General features: G+C 36.2%; 1 protein-coding gene and 1 long non-coding RNA gene across 4 annotated transcripts; both read right to left on the bottom strand.

The window, feature by feature from the left end:
• Window positions 1–1,121: 1,121 nt before the first annotated feature.
• Window positions 1,122–7,030, bottom strand: LOC147398090 (uncharacterized). 3 transcript variants are annotated; one of them, XR_015179744.1, is made up of 4 exons: window positions 5,384–7,030; window positions 3,539–5,139; window positions 2,265–3,085; window positions 1,122–1,977 (listed from the first exon to the last, which is right to left on the bottom strand). It is a non-coding gene; the product is annotated as an uncharacterized LOC147398090 (long non-coding RNA). The 3 variants fall into 3 exon arrangements; XR_015179745.1 differs by having other exon boundaries at window positions 1,122–2,389; window positions 3,019–3,085; XR_015179743.1 differs by having other exon boundaries at window positions 1,122–3,085.
• A 5,112-nt stretch (window positions 7,031–12,142) lies between these two features.
• On the bottom strand, window positions 12,143–19,698 carry LOC147398089 (voltage-dependent L-type calcium channel subunit). The gene is made up of 3 exons (XM_086447229.1): window positions 19,270–19,698; window positions 13,994–14,231; window positions 12,143–12,572 (listed from the first exon to the last, which is right to left on the bottom strand). Exons 1-3 carry the CDS (start codon window positions 19,633–19,635, stop codon window positions 12,421–12,423), a joined length of 756 nt encoding a protein of 251 aa, XP_086303355.1. The 5' UTR covers window positions 19,636–19,698; the 3' UTR covers window positions 12,143–12,420.
• Window positions 19,699–19,919: the final 221 nt, after the last annotated feature.

Raw genomic sequence — 19,919 nt, 5'->3', positions numbered from 1 at the left:
ACTAACGGACAAGATATTTTATAACCCCAGGTATGTGGTATCACCAATCAAAGACTTTACACCTCAGTGGCACCTTCAATATATAGTACTATTTTTTGTTCTCTTAAAAAAATAAAAAATTTATTTTTATTTTTTGTGGGTAGGCTTGAATTTTGAAAATACAAAAATACCACAGAGAACAAGAGATTTACGTGGTTCGACTTAGAGGCCTACTCCACTGGACAAGGAGGAGAGATTTTTCTTATTCACAAGTAACCCTTCTCGAGGGCCCCTCAATAAAAAGGATTACAGAAACTCATATAATAAGCAATTACTAAAACGAGTCACCCGAAAATAGAAAGCAATCCACGGGGATTTCTATTTCTACAATAACACTCCATGTCAAGTTGGAGCAAATATGTTGATTGAGCCCAACTTTGACAATATCTCAATGAACTTTTCAGCCCTTTGGTAAAGATATCTTTTAGTTGATCACTACTACGAACATATGGTATACGATGAACTTGAACTTCTTCTCGCATAAAGTGGTAGTCAACTTCGATATGTTTGATTTGTTCATAAAACACTGGATTGGAAGTAATGTGTATAGCCAACTAGTTGTCGCAAAACATATCCATTGGAAAGGAAAGCTTTATACCTAAATCAAGTAGGAGAGCATTTGAAGTCTAACTAATTCACTTGTGATAGATGTCATAGCCCTGTACTTAGCTTCAACACTGGAACGAGCAACTATAGATTGTTTCTTGCTCTTTCATGTAACTAAATTGCCTCCAACAAAGGTGAAATGCCCAGACGTACACTATGTGAAAAAAGCCCATATTTGATGGTCTCATCCCGTCAAATTTTGATAAATTTGACGAACCATCCCATCAAATATGCCTGTCAAATATTTTCTTGTAGAATTTTTTTTTTTTTTTTTGACGACCCTGAACTATCAAATTCTTGGAGAATGAGCTTAAAAATAAAACAAAAAAAAAAAAATCATAGAGTATGACAGTGAAATATGGAGGTTTAACAAACAATAGGACAGTCCTCTAATTCACCAATCACAATAAATAAAATAGTAATAAAAAAATTAGAAAAATAAAAAACAAAACAAAAAACATAAAACTAGCTCTAAATTAAACTAAACAGCTCAAAATTCATATTATATATTGAAATTCCATTACTAAACAAGCTCTAATTAAAGTAATTGGGCACTTACAAATGAAATTGAGTCACATAATTGCTTAGAAATAAAATACAATCAAAAGAAAATGGTTGTGATGCCTTTGATCTCTTCTGGCTCTCTCCGCTCTATTGTGTCCGCTTATTTTCCTCAAGGTTTAGATTTCCCTTACAAAAGATAAGAATAGATTTACCATTGAAAATGAAAAAAAGAAAATTATGCATCAACCCAAAGTAATGAAAATTAGCAATACACATGTGAACAATAAGCGATTCATCAATATGGACTGGCTGCAGCTCCATCCCCATCCCCATCCTGATCATGGGTTGATCAATAATTCTTGCATTAATATCATCAGTAGCAGCCAACTAGTTGATCACTTGTGGTGGTGGTGGTGGCGGTAGTCTTCTCTAGTAAATGAGGTACCAAAGCAAAGAGATAGCACATGTGACGATCCCAAAAACACACACCCATTTGATGATAATTGGAGAAAGGGTCATTAATATTGAAATTATGAAAGTAAGTCCTCCAAACACTCTGCCTATTTGTTGGAGGAATTTTGAAAGAAATCTTAATTTGTGTTCTAACAACATCGCAATCAAAGAAGCAAAAAAAGGCAAGTGAAAGGGTTAAAGAGAGAAAATAGAAAGACAAAGGAATGTCACCATGATGTAGTCCATTTTGGAAGTAGATACCCAGAAGAGAAATGGAAGCTTGATAAGAACATACCATTATAATCTCTCCATATTTCTTCACATTATCTTGTGGCTCCTCTTCTTGAGCTGCAGCTCCAGCTGCAACTCCAACTCCTGCGGATGGAGAGTATAAGCCTCTCTCTGCATCTCGATGTCAATAGAAACAAAAGGAACTGATGGCTCTTGAAAGTTGTTATTAAGAAGGGAATAAGGAGATGAAACGAAATTCTAGAGAAACAGTATCTTTCTAACAATGAAAGAGATGGTGTTCTTCAAGGCCTCCATTTTAGTTATATTTTAACGATTGATAAGAGAACATGGTCAGTTCTATGTTGGGAGTGGCCTAAAGTGCTACAATGGATCAAAATAGAACAATGCAAGTGATAGAGTCAAAGTAATACCAGACCATTAGCTCCATGGCTGCCACCATTGCTAGTAGTATAACTCCATGGCAATGTCGCCGCCATCTTTGCCGCAATACAAGACTTTCAGAAAAATTATTTCATAGGCCAGATTCTCTCCAGATCTAACTTGGAGAGATCATCAAAAAATAAATATCTTTTGCCAACACAAGCATATATAGACTTGAATTAAAAACTAGAAACTAAAATCCAGATCTCAAGACATGACGAACTGAATTTCCTCTACATTGAAATTAATGTTGTAGATCTCAAGTTTAAAACAAATTAAATACAAATTTATAACTAAAAACAGTAGATCCAGAATTCAACAAGCAGCTTGGTGTCTTCTGAATAAAGTCAAATTTCTTTGGCAAATAGTTCATTTTATTGGCCATCTATGTTAATGTAACAATTATAAAATGTATTACGCTGCTTCTGGGCATGGCTATTTTTTAGTGGGATCGGTAACTTGAAGGTGAAGGTGGGTTTTAAACACAAGTCTATTATGTCAACATTCACAAACTTCATACTCATACTTCTGTTATATAGAGTGTGGCATACTTGGAAGGGTCATTTTCAGCCTAGGATATATTTTTGGCACCCGTCGAGTGGTAGATTTAACTCCCTAACTTAGCTTGTGCACTACGTGTATTCCTTATGCGTTATTTTGATCAACTACTCAATTGACACCATAAATCTTGTCTCCTTTGGACATGAGTGCATGTGAGTGTACCAATGACTTTGAAACTCTTACCTCTCCAGGTCATCACCAAGCCTCAATATACATCCTGCATTATTCCATTCATCAAAATATACAGATCCTGCTCAGTTGAGAACAATAAAACAGTTACAAAGATTTACCAACCTAAAAAAAGGGGACAATTCTAACAATTTACATAATAAAAATTGAAAATTCCAAAGATTGCCGCAACTATTTTTCTCAACCCCAATCCCTATATATCATTAATATAATCAATGAAATTGATTACCCCCAATATAAGATTGCCATTGCAAGTACTACTATAACAAAGCTATGCCACAAAAGTTTACCCTCAATATATAATAAACAAAACTAAATCAACATTACAAATATAAGACACCAAACCATTTAAATATACTCTTTGGAATTAGCACAACATGCAATGAGAATCTGTAAAGGTCATCAAGGAAAGATGAAAATAAGTTTAACTACTATTCAAGTTTTCTTTAACTTAAGAAAACAGTTATCTTTTCTTAGGAGTGGTTATTCCATCATTAGAGATTGAAGGAATTACCCTAGATTTCAGTAGTGATGCTATTCTTGAATGCATCCCAAAGTATGAGGAAGAAGAAGTACACCACTACTGTCGTCCAGCTCCAATTCCAATGTAGCCTCACACACAAACATGCAAACGTTAGTATTATAGTACTACACCTTATCAAGTATGACACTTTGTACAGGGTATAGACAATGCGATAACATTTTAATCCATGTTCATAGAGTGAAGAAAGAGCATAACCATAATTTTAAATTTAGTGGCAGACATGTTTAAATGGATTTTTTCCCCATATTTACAGGGGATTGGACCACCTAAGATTAATTCTCCTTATCAGTGACAAACCCATTGCACAGGGAGGGCAATCACCTATAATTTTAAAATGAGCCTTGCTAGAGTAACACTAAAGACATCGATTCTCACATTGCTGATGTGTAGGTGCACACATAGCCATAGATGCTTTTCACTCATATATCTCAATGAAAAACATCTATGGTTCCATACATACATCCATGTCAGCAATGTGAGAATCGATGTCAATTTTAATGCTACTTCAGCATTTTCTTTCCAAAATTGCTCAATGTTAGTCAGAGTTTTTTCCTTTTATTTCTTTATGTTGATAAGTAGTGCAAGCATTTTAAAAATAAAGTAGTTGTACTCCTTTAGAAATAACTCAAACCATGAATCAGATTTGAGACAATTCATTGTAATTCATGAATGACAATAGAGGGCAGAGTAGCTGCCAAAGAAACTCCAATACTAATGCTCAAGTCAAGAAGTGGAATTATGATTTCTAAATTGGAAATTGAACAAATAATTAAGTACCTATAACATGCGTAAACATACCTATTTATAATTTATAGACTTTCAGCCCTCATCCTCAATGAGACCAAACATTCAAGTGGTTTTTTCACCTTTTACTTCATTATATTAGTAGCTAGCAGCAGACCATTCTAATCATGAGGTTGTGATCACAGATTTTACTGAAGTAAATTTTAATTTAAATGGTTGAAACTCAAATCAAAGATTTTAAATAAAATGAGTTTAACAATGCTGGACAATGATTGACATATACTATTTAAATGAATACATTTAGAACAACTATATGATTGAAAAACACATAAAAATGTTTTAACTCCAAACAACTCAAGTAAACTAATTTTAACTCCAACTCTTCAAAAGAAATCATAGGGAATCTAGTTTCCAACTTAGAGGTTATGCTCATGTATTTGCAGCAGTTAAGTAAAGATTGAATACTCGTTGTCCAACCAACACCCTACCAGGAACATAGTTTTGTGCATTAATCACATAAACCCCATGTAAATTAATATCATAATACTTTAGTGACAGCTTGCCGGCTGGGGGAAATAATGATGCTATAAAGAGAATGTTCTATAGTTCAACATAAACCAACAAATGAAAAGGACAATAGTATAAGTGCCATGCAAAATCCTTAATGCACATACATGTAAGTCCAGTTTCCAACAAAAAAATTTAGCAGTATTAAGAAACTATTTTTATGAATTTCTTGAAGGAGGTAGCATGAATGTAGAGAATATAAGGAACAGGGGTTTACCGGATGATACTGATTTGTCATTAGTTGAAGGAGGTTGGATTCCCTGTCACACGAGGAACAAAAAATTATAGAAAGTGTACTTGGAACTTGTAAGATATATGTTCAACCAAAACTCATCGTATTTAGAAAATTGAATTGCCATTATAACAAAAAAGCAGCCAACTAATTGTTGAACATATGCAACCAAGCTAGAGATTTTTCTCCACTCTCTCCATAAGTAGAAACCCATATATTAAACAAAATACAGAATTGGAGAAGATAGACAATAATAGGATGAACAAATATACCTTTGTCAGACATCACTCCATTTGCAACAGAACAAGAGGATCGTTCTTCTACAATTAGTAGTGCTTTGGGGTTTCTTTCTTTATTGGCTGTCCTTGCTTGAGTACATGTACATATTCCACAAAGGCACACTTTCCTTGTCAGTCAGACCTACCCTTTGAAAACACATCTTTCTCACTCAGCCAAATAATATAGGAAGTGGCCTAAAGAAAAAGAATGCAGGGAAATATCCCAAAGGATATATGTGGAAAAAAAAATTCCCCTAGTGAAAATAGAATACATGAAGTACTAAAATAAATTAATAAGAGTATAATGCACTCCATAGTCCATAGTATGTATTTCCATGTGTCTATCTAAGCATCATTAATGAATGGAAAACATGCAAATTACTATTAAGCGGTGAAATACAAAAATACATGTTTTCCTTAGGAATTCAAACACAATTTTTTTTCCAGGATTTGCTGGAGAAAAAAATACTTCTCATAAAGGCCTAACAATAGAACTGTTAATAAGATAAAATTAAGTAGGTTTAAAGAAGTTGGGCTTTACTAGACCATATGGCCAACGAAAACCATGACTTTGTTGCCTGAGATGATTCCCAGGTATCGCAAAAAACCTTGTCAAGAAATGAACCTGACAAATCAGTAGAAAAAACAACAACTTCATTAAAGTCATAATAGAGTTCACTACTGAATGATGTTCACTGGATAAAATAAAATTGGTCACCACTTTGTTCATGTGTAACATGGGCTTGATATAAATCAAAGTGGGAGAAGACAAAGTGAAAAAATAGAACTATTCTACACATGAATGATACATAACGTTGTTAAGCAAAGTTGATAAAGAGGGCTTGACCATATCTAGCTAATGTGATAATATGTAAACACCACCGCCAACTAGGTTGGGCACCTCCAATACATAAATACATGAATTGACATAAAGAACCTTGAATGGGGAAAAGTCTAAAAACAAGTTTCCTTGAAACACATCTTCATCTTACATTTCTGTTATACGTTCTCCAACACCTACGGATGCAAGCACAGCTTATTTAGATATAAAATATTGATATATTAATATTTCAATCAACTATTCTCTTCATTTACCTGGTCACCACAGAAATTCTCCAGGAATTTTTGGGTAACATAAACCTCACCAAGGGCCTGTTGATAACTCTTTGGAGAAACCCTTTGAATTAGCCTTGTGAAGAAATTGGACACCTGAAAATCATGGAAAATCTAATCACTGCAAATTGCAGATGTGGATGCCTGTGATATTGCAAAATCTTATTCTAAAAGAGAGATTAATTACAGCTTTAGAATCATAGATTAAACTCATCGAGGCGACTTAAAAATTGTTCGAGTGACTAGATTGGAATTTGGCTTTCAAATGGCTTACTATATATGATTAGAATATCCAAATCTTGAATATAGATAATCTCAATTTTTTTTCAATATTTTAATGTATGCATTGTAAATTTATTATTGCAAAAAATTTCACTAAAATTCAATTTTGGAAAATTTAAATAGTTTTATTGTAAAGTAATCGATACCAACATGTTCCCCAAAATTTCGTGTAGCTTGACGATAGTATCTTCTTCTTCCTTGCTAAAATTCATAGATGAGATATAGAGAGAACGAGGATCAGATCTAGATCGATCGATCAAATAGAGTGGCGGATGAGATATATCGAGGAAGACAGATCGAAAGAGAGATCGCTCGAGAAAGAAACTGTGAGAGAGAGATGAGGTCAATCAATCAATGGAGAGGTCGATCGATCCAGAGAGTGAGTGAAAAAGCGAGGTCGATCGATCGAGATAGCAACAATGAGAAAATGATGGAAGCGTCGATCAAGAGAGAGAGAAGGCGAGGTCGACCGAGACAGAGACTGTGAGAGAGAAACTGTGAGAGGTCGATAGATCGATCGATGATAGTAAGAGAGAGTGAGGTCGACCAGGACAGATACCGTGAGAGAGAGACTATGAGAGGTCGATCGATCGATCGATGACAGTAAGAGAGGGCGAGGTCGACCGAGACAGAGACTGTGAAAGGTCAATCGATCAATCAATGATAGTGAGAGAAGCAGAGAAAAAGAGAAAGAGTGAGAGAAAGAGAAAATGAAGACGTGGTCCACAGATCGCGGAGTATTGGATTTTAAAATTCGACGGGCCAGGCCCAACAAATTTTTTTATACAAATTTAGGATTTTCACGTAGTGGTAAAACATCTATCAGTATGACTTCCAGCCCAATCGGCATCAGTGTAACCGTGGACATTAGTATGACCATATTTTTGCATCCATATACCATGACCAGGAGAACTTTTTAAGTATTGAAGAATTCTTTGAACAACATTCATGTGGGTATTTTGAGATTTATACATAAATTGGCTCACTAGATTAAGAACATAAGAGATATCCAAGCGGATAACCATTAATATATTAATTTGCCAACTAATCATTGAAATTGCCCCCACATTCTCTAAGGGAGCACCATCTGAATCTGAACTGACTTTAGCAACAATGTCAACTGGGCTTGAAGCGGGCTTTGCACCAAGCTTACCTTTTTTTTCTTTACGTAAATCCAGAACATATTTTCTTTGACTAAGAAAAAAGTCTTTCTTAGAGTGAGCTATCTAAATTCCCAAAAAATACTTTAAGATTTCCAAATCTTTGACAACAAATTTTGTATGGAGAAGAGATTTTAAGAGTGTGATTTCTTGCCTGTCTTCCCTTATGATAATAAGATTATCTACATATACGACAACAATGGCGGTACCCATCAGACCCTTCTTAACAAAGAAAAAAATCAGCTGAACTTCTTTGAAAGCCAATGTCCATGAGATTAGAGCTAAGTTTTGCATATCAAGCTCTAGGGATTGTTTAAGACCATAAAAGGCCTTGCAAAGTCTGCAAACTAATCCATTTGGGACTCTTGAGGGTGTCCAGGTGGAAGAGTCCAGGGGCAGAGCTAGTAAGGAGTTGGTGGGGGCAATTGTCCCCATAGAACTTTGAGACACTCCTATATTTTCAATTAATTACATGTCCCATTTATCCCCACTCCCTCACCTCTCTCCCCAGTTGCCCCCACACCCTCCTCTCCCTCCATTCAAGTTCTACACTGTACGACTAATCATAATTTGCCCCCACTACAAGAAAATCCTGACTCCACCCCTAGAAAGTCATGTACACTTCCTCTCTAAATCTCCATGAAAGAATGCGTTCTTCACATCCATCTGAAATAATTCCAATCAGAATTAACAGCAATAGACAAAAATACTCTAACAATATTTATCTTTATCACGGTTGTGAATGTTTCCTTTAGAGAATTCCATATGTCTGTGTGAACCCTTTGGCTACTAATCGAGCCTTGTATCTTTCAATGGATCCATCACTATTGTGCTTGATTTTGTACACCCATTTGCACCCCCACAATTTTCTTATCTCTAAGAATCCTGACAATGTCCCATGTATTATTTTTTTCAAGAGCCTAGAGCTCTTCCTCCATAGCCTTTTGCCAAATAGATTGGAATTAGCTTCATTAAAATAGTGAGTTCACCAAGAAGAAAGCCCAAATGTGAAGGAGTAACCTTATCATAAGTTACATGATTCTGAATAAGAAAAATTGAAGCATGGTAGGTATAAAATATTGCATTTTAGTCGGATGATGACTTATCCTAAGTTGACTGACGCTAAGGTGGGATTTCAAGCAGAGCCACAGTGGAAGACTCAAGTGAGGCATCTTCATGTGGTGATGAAACATCAATTGCATTTGTGCTAACAATTGGTAGAGGAACCACACTATCATGGAACTCCCCTTAGAACCAATCACGATCAGATTGCGAAAAAGGAGTATCTTCATCAAAATAAACATCAAGAGAGACAACAAATTTCCCACTATTAGGATCAAGACACTTATACCCTACTTTTAGTGGAGGAGGAGTCAAGAAAAATGCACTGGACAACATGAGGATCAAGCTTGTCTTAATAAGGTGCAGAAACAAGAACATAGGATAGACACCCAAAGACTCGAAGATGGGATAGGTCAATTTTGTGACCTTTAAGTACTTCAAGAGGGTATTTAAACCCAAGGACATAATGAGGAAGTATGTTGATTAGGTACGCAACAGCAAGGACACCATGAGACCACTATTATTTAGGGATATGCATCTGAAATATGAGAGATCTTGTGGCTTCCAAGAGGTGTCGGTTTTTGCGTTCGGCTACACCTTGACTACTTACAAAATCAACAAGAAGGTTTTTTGTATACTCAGTATCATTATTAGAGCGAAGAATTTTTATATGTGCACCAAATTGAATGACATTCATAGAATGAAACACTTTAAAAATAAAAACAACCTCACTTTAATGTTTTAATAAGTAAATCCACGTGGCACAAGATCGATCATTAATAAATATAACAAAATATTTAAATTTATCGTAAGAGTCAATTAGTGCAGGACCCCATACATCAGAGTGAATTAACTCAAATGGTTTAGCAGAAACAAACAAAGAATGATCAAAAGGAAAACATGTTTAGAAAATTGACACGCTTCACAAGGACTAGAATGGGAAGATACAATAGGAAAAAGAAAAGACATAATGCGATCTGACAAATGTTCCAAATGCTTGTGCCACACATTTGAAGTTTGAGTTGCCAATGCATGATAGTTTTGTTTCAATAGGTACAAGCCATGAGAATATATGCCCTCATAATTTTTCTTCTATCTTTCCCAATCCTGAAAAACCACAGACATGGGAGAGAAAATAATACCACAATTTAGAGTATTAGTGAGTTTTCCAACATAGAGTAATTTAGAAGGAAAAGAGGGGATATAAAAAGCCTTAGAATTATGATAATTTGAAAAAACATTGAATTTGACCACAACCATGAATGGGAACAAAAGATCCATTGGCAACACACACAATTTTATTGGTTTGAGAAGTTAAATTGGATAAAGAATTCGGCTCATTAGTCATGTGATATGTAGCACCAGAATCCACAATCCAAGTATCGGTATTAGAGGTGGAGGAAAGTAAAGCTTGGAGATTACTTGAGACATGGGTAGAAGATGACGGTTATGAAAGATAGGGGTCAGGCTTACTCAATTGCTGCAAGAGTTTTGTCAATTGTCCAACTAAAAGAGGAGTATCTGATGTGACATTATTGGTTGTCCTATTGTTCTTGCTCCCTTATCAAATTTTAGCTTCAAATTTGGATGAAGGATCCCACAACGATCCTTGCCGTGTCCAATCTTGCTGCAATGTTCATGCCGACACCCTTTACTATGAGAAGAATTTTGGTCATTGTTGATATGCTCGCCTTTTTTTATCTACCATTAGGGCACTTCAGAGTTAGTGATGGTGAATTTAAATCCAATGTTCATAGCTCTTCTCCTTGTTTCCTTCTCCAGTGCTGGAGGGTAGTACAAACACTCAAAGGAGAGGGAACTTCTGATCCAATCAAAATCTGACTCTTAATGCTTGCAAAGTCGAGCATTAGGCTACCCAATAGTTGAAACACTTTGTCTTGCTCAACCCTCGTTTGCAATGTCAGAAGGTATGTCGTTGGGAGGCAATTCATGCTGAGTTCGTCCCAAATGCTCTTCATTTTTTCCAAATGCTCAGTGAAGGAACTGTCTTCTTGTTTACAGTCATTAATATCTTGCTTCAGTTGGAAGATTCGAGCAACATTATCTTGGTTCCATACAAGTTCCTCACAGATTCCTAAAGTTCTTTAGCGGTTTCGGAGAAGGTGAATATCTCAACAATTTTTTGTTCCATAGAGTCAAGAAGCCAGGACATAACCAGATGATCTTGAGATTACCATTCTTCAAACTTAGGGGCACTATTTTTTCCATTGATGTGCCCTAGATTCGATTTTCCACCGAGAGATAGAGAGATCTCTCGGGACTAAGGATCATGGGGATTTCTCCTTCTCCCAACAATAGTTTTATTGCAAAACACACAAAGACCTTTAGATTGAATCATTAACCACCAGAGATGGAAAAATTGGACCACCCTAAACCCAACGAGAACATCCCTTTACCAATAATAACATGTTACAATTTTGATTTCTTTCACTTCAAATTTGTCTTCTTAGGTACTCATTTTTATGCTGCATTGGAACATGTCAACCAAATCGAGCTATCATAGGTTTTTCTAGTGCTAATTTATCATTTTTCAAGTGCCAAACAGCCCATCGAAACACGCATTTACATTTCCAATGTAAATCAAATTGCTTGTTAGGAAAATTTCCTTATAAGTGGTGCTGCATAATGTGAACAATTTGCTATTCTCAAATTTGATGAAATGCAGTGCTTAGTGAAATAATTTCTCGAAATTTCCCAACATGTGACAAGGTACATCAGTCAGGAGGCCACCAAGTTTTGAACGCACAGCAAGAGAGAGCTAGTTTCAAGCAATTATGGATGTATATATTAAATAAAAGAAGTAACCGCTGTATTCTCCATTGATGAGCTGTGTCCATTTGCAGAGAAAGTGGTAGTCATCAGCACATACTATTCCCAAAATGATAATGAAGGCTAGTGTTTTTAGGATACACTAAAATAAACAAATGTAGTTTTTCCTGTTTTTTTCTCTCCTACTCTTGGGGTTGCCAGTCATGCTAAAAAGCAATGGAGAGGGTAAATTTGGTATTTAAACTCAAAATTCTTCTTATGCCATGTCGTCCACACTTTACTCCCAAAAAAGAAGACTAAAAAAACACTACAACCCTCTGATGGTTACTCCAAAAGAGAGAAAGAATCCAAATACAACAGCAATAATTTATTGGCCCAATTTTACTTTCACAAATATTTTACAAAACCAGTATCTTAACTGGAACCTCATCCGAAGGAAGCGATATGATGTTGAGGAAAAATCAGACACCCCATAGAAGAGAAGATCAGAGAGGACCATAATTCATGGTATGAAGCAACATGGCTTTCTCTATCTCAAGACGAATATGTACAAAGCAAAAACACACAAACATCGAGTTGTGTAATAAGATTTAATGTACAAAACATTATTACAAATAGTTCGATTCAGTTGGAAGCCTTGTCCAGTTCCGAGCGGTGAGTTTGTCGAGCAATAGAATAAGCTGAGAGGGCTGATCCAGTCAGGCTTAATGAGTGTTTGGCAAGGCCTACACTTTTCTTTGTCGCCAACCACACAGTCCAAAAGAATCCGATCCAACCTACATTAAATGTTCACCCATGCTTAAATTAGGTTTAAAAGAAGAAGTGAGAATCAGAAGCACCATGAATGAACCAAACTTTTTATTAGATCCTGTAAAAACTAGCTATGAGTTCTACTGCCACAAGCAATAGAGGTATGCGGCACATACATGAGATGTAATAGGACAAACAAACTAGGGGTGCAACTTGGTCCAGTTCAAACCAAGAGCTTTGGACTGGTTTGGCATGATTTGGCATGGTTTGGAATGAATTTCGGTTTGGTTTTGGGTCAAAAAAATGGAGAACCGATCAATTTGGTTCGGTTCTTGGTTCAAGCCTTGTATAGAACCGAACCAAACCCATATATTTATAAAATAATAAATAAATATTAGTTTATTAATACTGCACCCCTTTTTTATGGATAGATTGATTTTTTATTAAATGGATAGACTAACCATTTCATTGTATTGATGGATAGATTAATGACTCATTATATGAAATTCCATAGGTAGTCAATATTCCTAAAATCCTGTTTGAAGAAACCTTAGCTCAGTTTGATCGGGTTGGTCCGGTTCTACAGAAATTCGGTTCAGTTCTGATTCTCATTTAATAGAACCGACCTAGGACAGTTCGGTTTTGATTTGGCCCTAAACCAAACCGAGTTGCACCCCTACAACACACATACTAATCAGACAATGCTAAACTCCGTCTGGACATTCAACATGTTTTACGGCTGCAAGAAGATTAAATACAATCAGACTAATTTTCAGAGAAGGGGAAAAAGATAAGGATCCATTTCCGTTGGCTTGAAATCCCTTTCTATGTGCATTGTGACTATGTTGTTCACTGTTATGATCCCAAATTCCACACCATCATCACCAAGGTGCTTTCGGTGTATTGGTTAGTTTCTTATCAAAATGGTATTGGAGCCAGTACCATGTCTCAAGCTCAACTCCCAGAAGGGGTGACATGTGGAAAGGGCTACCCGTGGGCTGGTATCAGAGAGAAAACTGCCCCAATGGTCAATGTGGATGATGGCTGAAGAGTGTGATGTTGAGTTATGACCCCAAGAGACCATTATCGCCTTGGGAGTTTTTGGTGTATCAGTCAAGTAAGCACACTATAGAAGACATGGCTCTAGATGGAGTGGAATGCGGGAAAAGGATTCCCTTGGCCCACCCCAAATCTAATCTTAAAAGGTTTTTTAACACAATTTAAATAATAGAAGATGCAGCTCTAGACGGAATTAAATAGAAGAACAAAATTCATTTAGCCAATAACAAATCTTTGGGATAAGGCTTTGATGATGATTATGGTTAGGTTCATTTGTAGACCATGTTAAGGCCTTATATGGGAAATTGAGAATGTATGAAATGGTACCGAGCAAGTGAGGAGCGTGAGAAGGAAATGGGTTAGACATAATTTATAAGCAGGAAAATACCTGCAATTATTGAAACAGCGATGATTGTTGTGATAGTTGCACCACCAATGACAAACACAGCTACTGATAATGCCCAAATATAAATTGCTGTCACGCATGCAAAGAAAATAGCTAAGAAACCTCCAGCCGCTGCCATAGACATTAGAAGAGAGATGATAACTGCGTTGATAGTTGCTGCCAGAAAGAAAAGCATAAAGACCAGCAATCCCGTTAAGGCCAGAAGCATGGTTGTTCCGACCTGCAACGTTATTGCAAAAAAAATTTCAGAAAAGATAATTTAAGAAAAATACAAGAACACTTGAAATTAAAAAAAAAGGTTCATATTTCTACAGATGATAAAGAAACCCAAGGTCAAGGATTTTCATTAACAAAGGTTCTTAATTATGGAGTTCTCCCAACGACATTTCTACGGAACAACAGTTGTGGTTGGAGTGTCCTTTTGAAGAGGAGGTGTTAGACGTGATTATAAGCTTCATGGGTGATAGATGGATTTTCTACGGAGTTCTTCAAATTCTGCTGGTAGATAGTGAGGCCTGATGTAATGGTTACGATTGTGGGTAGTTTAAGAGAAGGTTTCCTTGATTTTAGGAAGAATTGCACTTTTGTGGCATTGGTCCCAATGAAACTGGGGGTTGAGGATATCTCCGATTGGAGGCCCATCAGTTTGGTCAGTTCCATTTATAAAATTATCTCAAAGCTTTTAGCAAATAGGTTGAATACTGTAATTCAAAGTATCATTGGTCCGTCTCAAGGGGCCTTTGTGAGTGGGGAGACAGATTTTGGATGGGGTTCTGATTGCCAATGAATGCATTGTCTCGAGGAAGAGGTCAATGAAGCCTGGGCTGTTGCGTAAGATAGATTTGGAAAAGGCCTACAACCATGTGAACTGGGATTTTTTTTTAAATACTATCTTCGTCGTATGGTCCAATGGTTTCACATCTTCAGTTTATTGGTGATAACTTGGTCTTTCTTGATTCTCCCTCCTAGGTGAACTTTCTTAGTGGGATTCTTGGCTGCTTTGAGGTGATTTCTGGTATCCCAGTGAATGTGCGTAAAAGTAAAATCTTTGGCTTAGGGGAGATCCTCGGGCTAGATGTGCTGGCAGCTTTAGTTGGTTTCCAAGTTGGAGACTTGCCTTCTACTTATTTGGGGTTGCCACTGGGTATTTTGTATGGTAACAAAGTTATGTAGGATCATATCATGAGAAAGAGACCCAATGTGTGGAAGAGCAGATATCTGTCAAAAGGAGGTAAGATGGTCTTGGTGAAAAGTACTCTAGCTAGCATCCCCAACTATTTCCTTTCCCAGCTCTCTATGCTAGGGAGGTAGAAGCTAAGCACATAAAAATTTGTAGGGATTTTTTCTGGCACAATAAGCAGTGTTTTGAAGGCTTAAGCAATAAGGCGGGGCATATACCTCGAGGCGAGGCATAGGCTCAATGCCTTGAGGCTTAAGCCTTTTGCCTCACTTGCATGAGATGTATGCCCAAAGGCTTACACCTTGAGGCTTAAGCCTTTTGCCTCACTTGCATGAGCTGTATGCCTAAAGGCTTACACCTTGAGGCTTAAGCCTCAAACCTGCAATAAAAACCCAAACCCCCCCCCCCCCCCCCCAAATGTCTTTTATTTACTAAAACTTCATAAATAGAAGTGTTTTTTAGGTTAAAAAAGATAAGATATGTAGAGAAATTTCAAAGCCTATTTTCTCCCCACACAAAAATGTGTTCATTGAGCAATTAATTAGTTTAGGCTTCTATGCTGTTCTTAAGTTATACATAATTTCAAGTTTTCTTCAACTCTATTTATAGTAATTATTGTAATTTTGACTTTGTTTAAATGCAAGAAAGGACAAAGCCAGAGAAACCAACCCATGGCATTTGATAGATGAAGAGGAGTACGAAGATATAGAGACATCCTGAAGATGATAGAGGAATCCAATATCATGATGACTCTTTAGAAGACCCTACTAGTGAAAACGATGAAGATGATTTTTAGTTGTTTTAATTCTTCTCTACTTTATACTAAGGGTCTAAAACTTCATTGCTGGCCTAGCCTAGTTTTTTATTTGATTTTTGATACTATGAGTAACAATACATGACTACTATAATACATTGCTACTTCTCTACATTTTTATTGTTTAATAATTATTTGATGTCTGGCGGTTGTTTAATTGTTTTTTATTTTTATTTTTCTTTTATTACTTTATTACTTTATAATTTTATATTTTTTATTTATTTATTATATCATTATATATTTTTTAGAATTTAGTTTTTAAATTAATTGAGGCTTATGCCTCAATACGCCTCGCCTCAAGAGCCCAAAATGCCTAAAATACGTTGTAAGAACTTTAAAACACTGATCAACGATGTCTCAAATTGAGATGGCAATTCCAAATTTTGAAACAGGCTTCGATAAATGCAATCCAACGCATGTCTCAAATGGACTCTCAAACATAGCATATGCTAAAACTAATGCTAAATTTGGCATTGATTTTAGCATAACTCAAAATTTGTTAAAGTATCTTTTAGGTTATAAAAGGTGTCTTTTAAATATATTTTTTGACCAATTTTCCATCCAAACAAATAAAAAGTACATTTTGGTTTTTTTTTTGTTTTTTTACCAAATTGTCATCCAAAGCATACCATGGCATTTTTTTTAGATGAAACATTAGTGAGGCATATGCCAAATAGGAATTTTCGTTTCATTGTCTCAAAACTTGAAATTGAGATAGGCAAATATAGCATTACCATTGGAGATGCTCTAAGGAAAGGAGGAGGGAATTTCATCTAGTTAGCCGATAAAAAGATGTGTGCTCCTAAGAAGAAGGCGGGGGGGGGAGGGGTTCAAAAGCTTCAAGGAGATGAACTCAACTTTACTTGAGAAGTGGCTATGGAGATTTGGGGAGGAAGGAAATCAATGGAGAAGAGTAATTGCAGGAAAGTTCGGGGGTGAGTAACCAAGGGTGGGAAAATGGGGAAGCAAAAGAGACCTATGGGTGCGGGGTTTGTAAAGGCAATCTTAAGAGCCTTCATTTGTACAGAAAGAAGGTTAAGTTCAAAGTAGAACGAGGTAATAGGTTTCATTTTTGGGAGGATGGTGGCGGGGAGACCAGTCTTTTAAGAACCAGTTTCCTGATCTATTTCAGCTACCTTGAAAAAGGGGTAGTCTACCTCAGCTTTTCTTAGTGGGGAAGGAAGGTCATTGTCTTGGGACCTTCGGTTTCAAAAGAGCCTTCAATGATCGGGAGTTAGAAAACTTGGAAAGGTTAATGACACCTATGGAGCCCATCCTATTCAATAGATGACGTTGAGGATAGTCACTTATGGCAAGGTACGAGGAATGGTCATTTCACAGTGAGTTCCTTGTATCATGTGAGGTTGTTGAGTAGGTCCAACCCAAGCCCCATGGGCCCAGCAATAGTCACCAAAATTTGTGACTTAGTGAAAAAGTCACGATTAAATCGTGACATTTTCCCTTATCGATTTAATTGCAACTTTTTCATCAAGTCCCGACTTTTATAAAATTCACGATTAAATCATGAACATTACAATTCAATCACGAACTTTGTGAATAAATTGGAAAAACTAAAAGATGTCCTTGATGCATTAATAAGAGAAGAGACCTTCATAAAGATGTTGGTTATCATTTTATTGATGAAGTGTTAGATAATGAGGATGCAAATGAAGATGACATTGATTTTGATCAATTGATGAATCTTAATAAGTTACACGTGATTGTGTTGTCGACCTACGTCCACGAATCAGATCAAGAACAATCATTATTTTCTCTTAAGTTTTACAACCCTAAAGATCTCTATTTATAAACCGGTAGCTACAAAACATGTAAATCTCCACCAATGAGAAACTCCCAAAAATAGAAAATCCTTAAGAAAATATTACACGATTGCCCTTTTCGTATCCTTTAAGCCAAGGGCTCCGCCACAAAATACAAGACATTTACACAACAAGTTTAACCCTTCAACCTAAACATTTTATCTTCTTCAACATTCAAATCTCATGAACAATAGAAGGCTTTTAGGGAGGCCGAAGTTGATTGGCAAAAATATCATTTGTGTAATTTCCGAAACTTCCCCATTTTTTTTTTCAAAGCTATCCCTGGTGCCATAAAGATTCATTCATTCCATAAAATAATTCCTAAAGAAACTAGTTTTCAAAAAACAATTAAAATTCTAAAGAAACTTCTTTAAATAGCAAAATCCCCACCCTGGTGCCTTCTATATGCTGAATTAGAATCTCCCAACAATCATTTTCAGAAACTTTTTCTTTTTTATCTATGATTCTAAAAGATTTTAAAAAACTCATCCAGTTTAATCCATAAAAAGATTACTGAAAAAATGTAACAAAACTCACCCTTCTCTCTTAAAAGACTCGTGCTGGTGTAACATTGGAATGTACATCGTGTGGGACATTTCTGAGGTGGATGTGTGTCTGAATCATAAATGCTTTTCATCAAGATGTCACCCATGTCTCGTTGAAAAGCATCTAAAATTCTGACACACATTCACGTCAGAAATATCCCCCGGCTATGTGCATTTTAATGTTAGTTCATCATTATCCCTCTTTAAAATGGTAATAAAGAGAGAGCACGTGCTCCGCCAGTGTAATTTATTACCTTTGTTCTTATACATCTTAAAAGACAAAATTGTCCTGATTAAGGGTAAAAATGTACTTTTACATCTTAACAGAATTTTATCTTAGGTAAATTTGGCATAATTCCATATTGACCACTAACATTCTGATAATTGTACTTACCTCCCCTATCACCGAGGGAGTTAAATTTCAGATGTTATTTGACTATATTACCCTCTTATTTTATGTTACTTATTATTAGAAAAAATAAATCTGAAAACAATAATTAAAATACCTAAGCATTCATTGAACTCATTTTTTTCAAAGGCATATTTTAATTTATAAAAAAGATTTAACGTTTTAATGGAAAAATGATCGTTATAAAAGGAATTTAAATATTAAGTACACGGAAATTTGACGAGTAGGGGGGTGAGTGAACCCTTTGAATAACCATAAGGGAGATAGTGAAATTATCAAAATATTAAGGGGTCAAAATGGAATTATGCCAAACTACAGGGAATCAAAGTGTAATTTACCCTGTTATCTTTTATATTGGTCCGCCATTCAGAAAAGTGGGATCGCGGTCTAAACCGAAGACGATCCCCAGGACCCCAACAGCATAAACGCGGATCCGATTCCCAAAACCTAATATCAAAATAGAGCTAAAATTCGATTTGGATTTACTCACAGAGATGACGAGGAGAGCGCGGAAAGGGCTTCCTTGGCGAGTCCATATCAGAACCTTTCGTGAAGAGCTTCTAGAAGCTTCTCGAAGCGGGGGACCATTCTCGTAAATAGAAGTCTTGATCCGTTTAACGAAAGAGAGTTTCGTATCAGTGGCGTACGGATCGGGAAAGAAAATCGCGGAGAATATACGATGGAGAACCCCGTACAAGGTTTCCTCTCCTGGATTTCCATTGCTGTTCTCTATCTCTATCAGCCGCAGAGTTTCCCGATTATTATCTACTTGGCCATCCTCGCCATCTTCCACCCCCACTTCCTCGCCATCTTCCTCCCCCACAACGCCGTTGGATTTTTCCATTTCCTCGGCCATCGCCACAGATCTGCTTTTTTTTTTATTATTATTTTATTGGAATGAAGTATTGAAGTGCGGTCTCTTTATCTTCCTTTATAGTCTTCGAGGAGACTCAGCCCCATAGTCTCGCGCCACGTGGTACATCTCACAGTTCATCGTGTAAAATATTGTCACGTGGCTTAATATTTAATAGTGTAAGTCATAATCTCATACTCAATAGAGTAAGTCTAATCCTTATTCTAACTAAAATTTCTGAAGTTGGCTAATGCCATCTATATATTTGATAAAAAGCCGCTAGGACG

The sequence above is a fragment of the Akebia trifoliata genome, chromosome 7 (genome assembly GCF_017979445.1).
Source record: "Akebia trifoliata isolate Shusen 1 chromosome 7, ASM1797944v1, whole genome shotgun sequence".
Lineage (NCBI taxonomy): Eukaryota > Viridiplantae > Streptophyta > Magnoliopsida > Ranunculales > Lardizabalaceae > Akebia > Akebia trifoliata.
Note: the sequence above shows the minus strand (reverse complement) of the source record. Positions and strands in the feature narration are given on the sequence as shown.